This window comes from Macrosteles quadrilineatus, unplaced genomic scaffold (genome assembly GCF_028750875.1).
Source record: "Macrosteles quadrilineatus isolate MER2022 unplaced genomic scaffold, UCM_ALF_1.0 Scaffold_8__2_contigs__length_117827958, whole genome shotgun sequence".
NCBI classification, from domain to species: Eukaryota; Metazoa; Arthropoda; class Insecta; order Hemiptera; family Cicadellidae; genus Macrosteles; species Macrosteles quadrilineatus.
In genome coordinates this window covers 90,380,211-90,393,427 of record NW_026542601.1, presented here as the reverse complement: position 1 = coordinate 90,393,427, position 13,217 = coordinate 90,380,211, and the positions used below count along the sequence as shown (strand labels likewise).

At 34.9% G+C, this 13,217-nt stretch overlaps 1 protein-coding gene across 1 annotated transcript; it reads right to left on the bottom strand.

Annotated features, from left to right (window-relative positions):
• Positions 1–2,729: 2,729 nt before the first annotated feature.
• LOC129001747 (uncharacterized) lies at positions 2,730–12,571 on the bottom strand. Its single transcript, XM_054429170.1, has 5 exons — positions 12,508–12,571; positions 9,097–9,304; positions 7,104–7,175; positions 3,566–3,714; positions 2,730–3,301 (listed from the first exon to the last, which is right to left on the bottom strand). Exons 2-5 carry the CDS (start codon positions 9,293–9,295, stop codon positions 2,774–2,776), a joined length of 948 nt encoding a protein of 315 aa, XP_054285145.1. The 5' UTR covers positions 9,296–9,304; positions 12,508–12,571; the 3' UTR covers positions 2,730–2,773.
• Positions 12,572–13,217: the final 646 nt, after the last annotated feature.

Here is a 13,217-nt window from a genome sequence, read left to right as displayed (position 1 = left end):
CCTGTTGACTTTTTAGCACCTCAGATATTCCCTTCTAAACTAACTTCAACTAACACTTAGCCAAGACTTAAGTAGCTCTTTTGTCCCTAAGACAGAGCATGATGGATAACATAAATCTTGTTAATAACAAGAAATTTTCTGTTAAAAACACGAGTTATTAACTTTTGTTTAGAGAAATCTTTGGGCGATTCTGTTATGTTAATAACTTTTTGTTAAAAACACGTGTTATTAACTCCGGTGTAAACGCGGCTTTATAATCAGCCGACAAGAATCAGCTTCAATCTACCTCATCTACTTTACACTTAAATAGTTGTCTGCTAATTTTGCCAAGGAAAATAGTCACGTTTTACAAAAATATTTTTGTTTCGTATGGGGTATTTAAATCGTTTCAACTAGGGTAAACTATGAAACATATGATAGTGACAAGTGGATACAGTACCAGTGAGTTGATAAAGTTAACTCCTCAGACAGTGCTCATACGCCTACTATTTCATTAAACAAGTTTATTTTTATTGTAAATTATACAACAATATATTTAGGGTTACCACCACTAATGGTTCTTCAGTAAAAATCCTTTTTTGAAGCCGTGCCTGGCCTTCAAGCTCAAGAGATTGAGCACATAGTCGGAAATCGAGCTCGAGCCGAGCTTTTTTGTGTGATCAAAAAACTTAGGCTTTTGCTGCGTTTCAGATTATGTAGATACGGGAAACGATGGTAATGTATACGCGACGGCAGGAGATGTCCAGGATTTTGCTGCGATCACAGGAGACAATGATTCACGACCATGGAACGCCAATTTATTCCTGCTATTATTGAGGGCTATGATAATGTCTTTAAGTGGTAGAGAGGACTTGCTAGTCCTAACTTCTCTCAAATAAAGACATTTTACATTGGGCATGGAAGTGGGGTTTTGCCACGGTCAGGGATTTTACAAATTTTGCCAGGATAGCAGATGATGATCTCGATAAGGCTGCATTCATGGATTAATGTCGTGACAATATTAAAATACAGTTAAATAGAAAACAGCTGATTTAAGAGATGGCGCAGGGAAAAGAATACGGACTCCAGTCCCGTTGCAGCTTCCTGGTCTCAGGGTCGTTGCATGCCAAATGGTTACAAAGAAGATTCCAAAAAAACTGTAAACTTTAAAAATCCCATGTTATTCTTTTCTTTTTTCTTTTTTAGCATCTTGTAGCAGCAAACCTAAGTACTCATCAAACCTAATTTTATTTAGAAAGGGATTAAATCTACAATGTTTAAGGACATATTTTAGTCAAAACCCTTCATACAAATGGACATTTGCTTAGTTTGCAGGTTTGCTGCAGTGTATGTGTTTTAAATAATACATGCTTAGTGACAAAATAAAGAGTAGAAACAAACTCCCGGGACAGTTAAATATTTCAAAAAGTAATTAAGCTTGAAAACTTGGTACACAGTTACTGGGCATTAAATTCATTTTAACACATTGTTCAGTGATGCGCTACCTCCTCAGGGGGCTGGCTTGCTATGAGTGAGAAGAAAATCTAAGGTACTCAAATTTGAACTCAAACGAACATTTAAATCAAAAATGGCCGTTCAAAGATGTCTAGAATCTTTTATTTTCAATCTTTGAATGGCTGCCATTTTTTATTCAGTTGTTCTTTTGAGCTCAAATTTGTGGCATTGTATTCTATTAATTAAGACCTTTAATTTGATGCTCATCTTAACTTATGCATCCGTTTATGATTTTCTTCCGACTTCTAGCGGACGCCTCCCTGAGGAGGTAACGTATAATAGCATTGCAAATGCAATGGGTCTTTGAATAGAAGTAATTTTTGACTTTGTTGATTGTTTAAGTTGCGGGGTAGCGGCATTGTATTTTACCAACAAAGACCCTTAATTTGATGTGCATATCAACCTATGCTTACATTTAAGATTTTCTTCTAACTCCTTGCTGGACGTCACCATGATATGACAGAAAACGAGAAAACTTGTAGTCCCTTCAAAAAGTAGATGTTTAGGTGTGGTATTGATGTAACAAATCTAATTGATTTATCTGTTATCGTTCAGAATGTTCCCCTTTGGAGTAGCGCATCACTGATAATGTATTAAAATTGTTGAAATGCTCAGTAACTGTGTACTAAGTCTTGAAGCTCTATCTTTATTACTTTTTGAAATATTTCAAAGGGTGGACTTTTTCCAACCTGTAGGTCTATATATTATACACTCATCCAAATTAAAAACTACACATCAAGGTAACTGAGACAAAAAAAAATGTAATCAATCGCTTCTATCAATTCTAAGTAAATGTAATGTATATGTAATTACTAAAAAACATAGCCCTATATTGTTTTTTTTTTTTTTTGTTAAAATTTTACAGTCTGTTGCCACTTTTAACACAGTTTCGGCTATTCATAATAAATTAACTATGATGTCTGTGTAAACGGGAGGAGGGGGGGAATGACAAGATTTTGCCGTGATCACGTGAGACGATAATGTCTTTGAGACTGGGTGCAAGGGTAAGATATTACCAGGATTAAGGGTATTTTAAATATACAACAGCTAAATTTCAATTCATCAAAATTATAAACTATACTATACATCAAGGCAGCTGAGATTGAAGAAAAATGAAATAATTCAAAGTAAATTTACATGTGATTACATAGGAACGTCCAATTGTTGCATTCACAAACATGTAGAGTCTAAATTAATTAAGACAGCTGAGATTGAAGAAAAATGAAATAATTCAAAGTAAATTTACATGTGATTACATAGGAAGGTCCATTTGTTGTATTCACAAGCATGTAGAGTCAAAATTAGGATCATTGGTCAAAGGCAAGCTGAGAGAAGGCACAGCCCTCCCAGGAACTGATGAACGTTTTGTCCTCTGGTGTGCATTTGACGTTGAAAAGGTAGAATCCACACATTTGTCTTTCATCCGTGTAGAAACCTCTGGAGTGATGTCTCCCTCAACAATTTCTTTCCCTGCTGAGGAACACTTTCTCAAACTACAATGTCTCTGGATGGGTTTTGCAATATCAACACCAGCAATGGGAAGATCTCTTTTGACTGTTGTAGAACTGAAAGGCACATCACAGTTTCCAGTGGTTCGCAAACATGCCGAGCTGGAACGTCGGGATTGCTCCGAGCCATTGGAACTCCTGCGTAGTCCGTCTGAGCTGCCGGAAGCTGAAGCGCGACCTCCAACTAGCCCTGGAGGTGGAGCTCTTAGTCTAGTCCGTCCTGTCAGCTCCCCTCCACTGTACAAGATGAGTGGCTCTATCTCGTAGTGGCGTACCATCTCTTCCACTGAGCGAAATGTCTGGAAATATATTCAATCAATCAAGACCTTATAATTTTCGAGTAAAGTTCGTGAGTCATTGAAATCAATGGTAAATGGTCATGGAAATAAATGACAAATTTTCTGTGGACACCCTGTTCTAATGTTTGGTTACTTTCTTAACACATTCACTACTGGCTGTCGCATGACTGATGAAACACCAGAGTGAGTCGTTTGTTGTTTTCAACATTCCCAATGGAACCAAATCATTTGACTTGCTTGGGTTCATTGATTTGTGACACTTACCATTTCCTGGTCCTTCTTGGACCCTAGGGCTAGCAGACCATCCTCCCTCTGGCGGATGAGTATGTTGTATGCCCGATGATGGAACCAGATTGTGAGAGTGAGGGACCGGGTGGAGGCAGAGGGCCGGACTACAAAACAACCGGGACCTCCTGGAGGAAGACAAACACATTACAATTGGTATATCATCAAATTAGATCAGCTGGTTCTTAGTCAGGACATGATCAAGGAAAAGACCAATGATCAAGGATAGACTACATGAAAAGCCTGTTGGAAAAAGTAAAAAAGATAGAATAATCTAGTACAGCTGGGTCTAGTTTTGAACCCCACGAAACCCAATGACTTTACTCTGATCAAACCACAAAACTTCAGGAAATGTCTTAATTTCTTTATTTTACCCTTAACTGCATAGCTCAATTGCTGGCAATTAGAAGACAAACACATTACAATTGGTATATCATCAAATTAGATCAGCTGGTTCTTAGTCAGGACATGATCAAGGATAGGCTACATGACAAGCCTGTTGGAATCTAGTACAGCTGGGTCCAGTTTGAACCCCACAAAACCCAATGACATTACTCTGATCAAACCACCAAACTTCAGATTAGACTGGTCTAAAATGGTTTAAACTTGAACCCCTGAAGAGACTTTGGCTACTTATTCAGAAATGTCTTAATTTCTTTACTCTACCCTTAACAGCCTACCTCAATTTGGACAATAACTTACATTTGTTCAGCTCAAGCCATACACTTAAATTAAACTGGTCTAATTCAACAATCTGAATATGAGCTGTCAACAAAAGCATTTCATATAAGAGAGAAAACTTAAATGAATAAACTTAATAGAGATTTATGTCCAAAAATTTTTGAGTTGGGCCAAAACTGTTATCAACCATAAAAAAATTAAGTTTTAGAAAAGGATTTGTGAGAGAATGCTTGCTTGGCTAAATAGTTCACTTTGGTATAAGAAACCCCAAAATGTTAAGGAAATGCTGGTTATACTCCTTAGTTGAAAATGCTGTCATTGCTAGTGAAATATTCTTTTTTTTTTTAAGTAGAGTAAAAAAAATACCCCCGCCGCAGCAAACCTGCAGACTAAGCAAATTTCTACTTGTCTAATTGCATTTTTACTCAAATATTTCCACAAATAAGACATATTTATTCCCAATTTAAGCAACATTAGATTTAACGAGTGCTTAGGTTTGCTGCTACGGGGAAGGTAAAAAGTGTTTTTGACCATACGTCAATAGTATAAGATGAAATAAATAAATTTGACAAATTTTAACAACATACATCCTTAAACAAGTACAGTAAAACTCCAATTATCCGAATCGCTTGCTTCAACAATTTTAAAAACGTAAAGCTACAGTAATAAGTTTCGCAAAATATCAAAGAATTGTTATTAAACACATTTAGGCAATGTGTAATTTTGGACTTTGATGGAACACTATTGACTTAATAACATGTATAGAACACTTGTACTATGAGCATTGTAAACTATAAAAATGTTCTTATTTAAATTATTATTAATTAAAAGTTCACTTAGTACCGTAAAACGGGGTAACTTGAGACAGTGTGGTAACTTGAGACAATTTGCAGGATGTTTTTTTACATTTTTTTGTTGGCATACCTGATGAGTTATTGGGAGTTTCCTTAGTGTAAACACGTCATGGAAGTTGATCCCTTAACTACTGCATATTAGGACATATTGTGATATTCAAGGTAAGATACTTTATTTATTTATTTATTTTGAGTCACAGATGTTCAAAAATTATAGGCTGTATAACTTACCTTGTAGCATCAAGTCTATTATTAGGAATTCAATGATTGTTATTACTAACCTAACCTCAAAAGCTGAGTTGTCAATAATAATCTTCTCACTAAGCTATTGCTAACCTAAAATTTATAAAAAAATAAAATACCCTGTTCTGTCCTTGGTGGGGTAACTTGAGACAACTGATTTGACGAAGAAGGTGCTACAGTCAGTGCTATGAAGCGGACTCTCAAGGCTAACTGGAAATGGCCGGAAAAAAGGATGAACTTGACTATCGTTGGGAAGACATTGTTGGTGGTATTAACCCCCCTAAAATGCTCAATAAGAGGGTTTTTTTTTCTGTGCCAGAATTGAACGAAATTTACTAAGTTATGTCTGACATTGGGGGAAAAAATTGTTTCCTCTTTTTTAAATACATTTTTTTTTAGTTTGTAAGTTCATATGTGTATTCCTTTGTTTTCCTAAATACGGTAGAGTCCCGCAAACTCGGCACTCGATAACCCGGCAGTCTGGATAACTCGGCCATCACCTGGCTCAGAAAATTAGTGATTTTTTGAGTCCGAGTTAAAAATGGACTCAAGCCAGCGCTAGACAAATCATTCGCAACTCATACCAAGGATTTGTTGTACTAAATCTGATGACTTAATACTGACTTGTAATAAAAATATTAATAAAAAAGGCGGTTAAAAAGCTTAAAAAAAATGTACTGTTCTTATTTTTAACCCTAGTTCCTGATAACCCGGCATTTCACAAACTCGGCACCCTTCCAGTCCACATTACGCCGAGTTTGCGGGACTCTACTGTATTTTATTATGTCTCAGTCAAGTTACCATTGCATTATCTAATTTGAGACAACTGTTGTTTTAACATCTGTGTCTCAAGTTACCCCATTTATATGGGTAACTTGAGACACTAATAAAAATAAATAAATAAATAAAATTTCTATATTTACACCAATTATTAAATGTAGAAACCATGTAACCAGGGTAACTAATGTTTTATTCTAGTTTTTGCAGATTTCCCCATAAAATTATTTGGTAGGGGTTTCTTTTAAGTTGAAAAATGTCTCAAGTTACCCCGTTTTACTCGGTACCAAAAATGAGGATTGTTCTTTATAATTACTGGAATTGGCCGGTAAAACTCTGATTATCCGAATGGGGTCTGGTCCCTATTGATTCGGACAATCGGAGTTCTACTGTAAACTACAACAGTGTTTTAATTTTCTCCCCGACCGTTAGGCATACAGACCGTTAGGCGCTTCAGTATACTAAATAATTTATTTTTTTAAGCTCTACAAAATGGTTTAGTAAGAAATTGAAAACTTTTTTGTTTTTAGGGTCAAAAATGGGAAAACCCCAATTTTTACGGCCCCATAAAACCCGCCATAAACCCCCGTTCCCATGGTCTGATTATGCTGGTTGGCAACTCGTTCGAATAAACATAGGTTTACACATTTGTACCAAATTTCATCAAAATCAGATCATTTCTTGAGTTATTGCGCTAACGGACACATATGAATTTGAACGAATGGCGTTTTTGGCCTTTAGGGACCTCAAAACGAAAAATTAAATCGGCCCCGGGTTCAGGTCTTACCATGAGTACTACGGTAATAGCTTATTCCGTATATGGGAAATTCGCTAATAAAACAGAATGGACTATTTCCTATTTGTTTAAGCCGTTGACTGTAAATCGTTAAGCCTGCTATCCTCACAAACCTCCCTGCTCTATGTTACTTCCTAAAGCTATACAGAAAAATTACAATACAAACCACTATGTACGAGATCCTGTGCTGCTTTGCGGTCAAGCTCACAAAACCAAGGCTTGTTCTGGACACTTTCCACTAAAAAATCAACAGATAAATCAGAAATATTGTTGCTTAGAGTGATTATTTGATTTACATAATCATTATTTGTGAGAGGAGTAAAGGGATAGCAGATTCCAGTGTATTCACTCAATAAGAAAGTGCACAAATATTTGTTTGAAATGTAATAGATTCTTTTGGATGAATCATCACAAATAAAAATTAATCATAGTGTTACAGATCAATTATTAATATTATTTGAATGAATACATTTTCTTTGTGGTCATGATGGATAAATTAAATCAAAGGTATGTTTGCATGTGGCAAATTAAAAAAAAAAAAATACATAGAAGGATATTTCTGTCTTCAACATCATTGAGACTCTGTTCCTCAGCTATACCTATAAAAAGCCTGCCGCAGAGAGCCTGCAGACTAAGGGAATGTCCATTTGCCTGATTGGATTTTTACTTAAATATTTTCTTAAACATGTCAGTATTATTCCCTATTTAAATAACATTAGGGTAAAAAAGTACTTAGGTTAGCTGCTACAGGGATGGTAATTAACTGTGTTTTTAGTAAAATGTTGTTAGCTTAGTACAAAATAAATATAAATTGGTCAAAAAATATATCAATAAATCAGCTAAATACAACCGTTAAAGCTATGGTTCCACAGACTGCGGAATCTCCGCCATGGGGTGTGATTTTTTTCTGCTGCGAAATTACAACGATACTGGTTTAATGGAGTTCCCCTGTGTGCGGTTCCACTGACGTGAGTTTCCGCGTCCCGAATTTTCGGTTCCGCATGGCGGACAAATCATACTGGTCTGAGAGCAGTGGCAGTGCGGATTCCGCCAGCGGAGAAGAGCCATCAATTAATTATTGTGACCGATCAATTTAGTTTCCTAACATTATTTCAATAACCTTATTCTTTTTGGGGCTTGTATTTTTTATTCATGTATCAGTAAAATTATAATTTAAGTTCAAATTGTTATTTTATTAATGTTTACTATCACCATCCTCATAAAAAATTAATAAGATGATTTTAAGAACTAGGTCTAACATCAGTTTACAATTAAAGCAAACACAATTAAAAATATTTAAGTCTGAATATTACCTTATATTATATTATGGTATTTATGGTATTATATTTGTGTTCCATACTCGTTGCTAGTTCGGAGAGAACTGAATTCCCGCAACGTTATTTCCGCAGCCAGTGGAAACACCCCTCCAGATTTACGCTGCGTAATTTTCCGTGTCTGTGGAACCATAGCTTTACTTATTCTCCACGATATGAATTAACATCATGGAATTTTAAATTTACAATTTTTGAGTTTTCTCTGTAACCAATATAAAAATAAAAAAATCACTTCAATTTACTAAATTATTATTTTTTTTAAGCTTTACAAAATGGGTTGGATATGAGGGAAGTTGGGAAGTTCTATGTTTTTTAGGATCAAAAATTAGAAAAACTAATTTTTATTCAAAAAAATCCTGTTGGAACTCGCATAGTTTGATCATGCTAGTTTGGTTCAGAAACTCATTTGAATGGGTTTACAAGTTTGTACCAGATTGCATTCAAATGAATGATTTTCGCTGGAGTTATTGTGTTAACAGACCCATATGAATTTGAACGGATGGTGTTTTGGCCTCTGGGAACATCAAATAGATCGCTCCAGGTCCCAGGTCTTACCATGAGACCTACTATAATGGGTTATTCCCTATGTGGGAAATTTTCCCTTCTATCCAATACAGTATCCAAACGTTTGAGGTTTGAGATCAGTAGCAGTGGTGGTTGAAGACTATTATGCATTAAGGACTGTGGGGATCATGCCGCCCTTGACGTAAGAGAAACCTTAAACCTTTATATATAAACATTTGATTTTATAATTGTTAATTTTTAACTAGTTTGACATGACTAAAAACAAATACACTTAGTTAATGACAAAAGTGACCAATTTACCAAGCAATGCCAATTGCTCTGGAAGTAGATAGAACTCCTGTACTCCGCTCGGTCCCACGTCGTCATATCTCAGCCTGAAGCTGCGCAGTTTGTAGACCAGACCCCGGCGACAGAAGACAGCGCAGTCGGCCAGGTCTTCGCCAACCCGGGCCACCAGGTTGTGGACCAGTCTGCCCACCAACCTCACGTAACTGGCCATTCCTCACATCTACAACAACTGTCATACACATCCCATCCAGATGTAGCTAATTTTTACTTTCTCCCCTTATACAGTGTATGGAGAAAGTATTGTTTTTGTACAAATTTTGAGTTTTGGGTGAATTTTGAGCCCCCCTGAACCTGAACCCAAAAAAGTGGATTTTCAAGTGATATCTGTGTGTGTGTGCTATAGACCACCTGTGGTCCAATTATGATTACATTTGGTATTTGGACACTTACCCATGGTATCTCCAGGTATTTATTCATATTTGTTAACATTTTGATTTTCAATGGTTATTTCCCCATAAGAACCCAAACATAATAGAAAATATAATTTAAAAATAAACAGTACTAACAATCATCACAACACACACTTTCTCTCACTAGCTTGTCAACAACCTTTAAAAGGTAAGCAGTCTGAGTAACCATGATATTTTATAGGAAAAATCACAAAGTTGCAATAACTTTTGAAACATAATTTTTACAGCAATGGGGGTTGCACTATTTTGTTCAGAATTATAAGGACTATAACATACTAATTGTAATCAAAACCACCTTTTCCCAAAAATGAATTTTTTTGTTATTTTATGAATTTTTTATGGGAAAGTATCATAAGTTACAATAACTTTTGAACTTGAGCCGGAATTGGTGTTATACTATTTTGTTCAGAATTTAAAGGGCCATAAAATACTAAAATATCAACATCGTTAAGTCATTTTTGTGATTTTTCTGTTATTTTATGGAAAATCAAAATAAAAAAATGTAAAAAAAAACTCCTTGAGATACCATGACATACCAAATTTCATTAAAATCGGACAACAGTTGTGGTCTGTAGCTCTGTACACATCCACACACACACTCACCACTTCGAAACCCACTTTTTTTGGGTCCAGAGGAGGAATCAAATGAATATATCCACTCAAACTCCAAAGTTTTGACGAAACATATACTTTCTCCATATACTATGTATAGGGGGAGAAAGTAAAACACGGCCTGATTTTGATTAACCTTTATTGTGTTACAATCCCAACTCTCAACTAAACTGTACAACCCCTATTGCTGTAACAATTACTGGTCAAAATTATCGTAATTAATGACTGCGATGGTCCCATAAAACACCCCCTAAATTATAGATAACAGATAAAATAACAGATTGTGCTTCTATAAAATTTGATTTTCTTCTTTATTTTGTGTGCTATAATATTTGATGTGTAAAATAATCTAGTTTGTGATAAGTTTACCTTTGTATTTAAATATTTACTTAGTTGAATATTCATTTGGGGTTTATATTCAACTATGTCAATTTCTAAAAATTAATTAATATTGAGCTAAGTTAAAACACTATCCATCGAGAGAGACTGTCCCTATATGTGAAACTATCAATTTGAAGCTTTATTGCGAACCACAACTCTAAATTTGGTCCAACAGATGCCTACAGAGCGTGATGTAGGGCCAGTGTGAGTGTGAAGACTAAGTGAAGTTATGCCGGTTAGACCATGCATCAGGTTACAACTTTGGGTCACGTACTATATTTGTTTATACAGCTAACTGTTTAGAACAGCTGATCGGTCATAGTGCTTGTCTATCTGAGAATTGTTGGCCCGATCCTGACAATAGTGGTGACTTTATGGTAGTTCCAAAATTGACCCAGCTAACCTTTAACATTGAGAAAGGCTATTTGATAACTTGTGCTGACTAAAGTCGATCGGAATGCAGTTGCAAACGCTTATCCATTCAACACAACTCAAGTCTTCTTTGGCTTAATTTACTCTGGAGAGTCCGCAATCTATAAATCAAACATAATTGAAAGGAAAGTTATATGTCTATCTAGGGTGATTCACGAAGATTGCAACCATCGAAGTAAATATGCAAGTATTACAACGACGCTGTATTATATTTACTTCGATGGACACGTTTGGAAGCACTTTCTACATACATCAATAAAGATAAAGGTTATACGTTGGTTTTGAAGTGCGTTACGAAGCACCAAGACACTCGAAATAATTCATATGTAACAACAAAGCACAAGTTTATTTTGCAAAATGGTGGTGTAGTATTTTTCATCCGATTCTACGATGGTTTAAACTCATCAGGTGCTTCATGGTCTGGCAATTAAATAGATAAACCAAGGGTCTTGGATAAACCCAACACGGTTTTAGAATTTTATTTACAGTAAAAAAATAAAACAAAGAATCGTAAAAACGAATGACGAAACCACACTGGTGTGTTTATGTTATTTAAAAATATTTAACTTAAGGTTTCAGAAAATTCACTTCAAAATACTTCAGATGTCTATGATCTCCAAAGCCACGCCGAGTTTACTACACGTGTTTTAAACAAAAGTTAAGAAAAATACAAAGAACAATAGTTTTTTTGTTTTATAAATACGTTACTGATTTTACCAGTTTGTTCAGTGTTAACAGCAAGTATTTAACTTTATCTTGAGCCTTTTTTGCTTAAAACAAAATACAAAATAATGTTAACACAGCAAGTAATATAAAATTAAAATGATTGTTTAGGTCAATACTAATTTATTTTAATTTCTTTATTGCAATTATTACTGTTGATTAACATTAACTGTATTACAGAATGATCATAAAAATGTATGGCGCTGATAAGTTAACAACATAATACAAAATTGAGTGGACAAATTTGTTTTTAAACTTGTTCTTATTTCACAATTCCTCAAAGAATATTTGTTTTCTGTGATTAAATTTAGTAACCATGCGCAATCTACACTTACAGTTGTGTATTAATTTGTTCTTTTCTGACATTATTTGTTTTAGAACGTGCTAAAATAAAACATAAGCTATTATTCATTTTAAAATTACCGTTGGGTTTGCACTACTATTTTTGCTTGTTATTTAGATCTACCATAAGTTATCCAATCAATCCAGTTTAATAACAAATTTCATTTAAAAAACTGAATTGAAATCAATTGTCGTATACTACAAGTTTAAACTAATTACTAACTATTTTAGTAGCATTTAAATTTCGAACAACTTAAACATAGTAAAGTGGTAAACTAACTTAATCTTACTAGTATGGTAAGCTAAAAGTAGGAGTTCAAAACAAAACTTGGGACAGGCTAAGTTAGCTAATCTAATTGTTCGGTAAATCGAAGACTTGGTACATCCCAATGTTTGTGAGCTATTTTTCACAAACAGATCATGAAACAATAATTATCGTGTAATTTTTATAAATAAATCGTACCTTATTATCGCACTCCATTCCACATGCTAGAATACCGTCGCACAACTGTCTCTGTACTATGCACCATAACTACTCTCACGCACACTCACACTCACACCCACCACACATGCACTCCCCTCTGTTTAATTATGTTCTGAGAGAAAAAATGCGATTTTTTGGTAGCAGACGAGCCGCAACAGCTGTTCTGTCGACGTTTTCCCAAACACGGTTGATCGTCTTTAACCCATCAGTGGCTACTTAGTTTTGATTTGTCAAACTGTATTTTTGTAATTGTGGGCTCACCATTGGTTGTTTAAGTTTTTATGTAAGATTTTTTTACACTGGTCTTTTAACTAGCTGACGTCGACCATTTGTCATATAGTATGAATTGATTGCCCAATGATAAATATCAGGGACCAGAATCGAACTCGCGTGGTATCGGACCAGCAACCTTCAGATTTGAGGCGAGCTCTATAGTCATACAATTGTAAGATTTAACATGTAGCCTATTTATTTTTAGCCGTGCTTTGGGAAATTATTTTGTGTCATTATTATTGTTTTTAACACTGTTCCTCACAAGCTCATAACAATAGACAAACATCACCATGAACAGAAATTAAACAAGTAAATTGTAGGCTAATCTGAACTTCAAAAGCCATCGTAAATACTATAACTGGAAAGATGTATGATTCAGTTTCATATCAATATTTATTAAACCCAAAGAAATATTA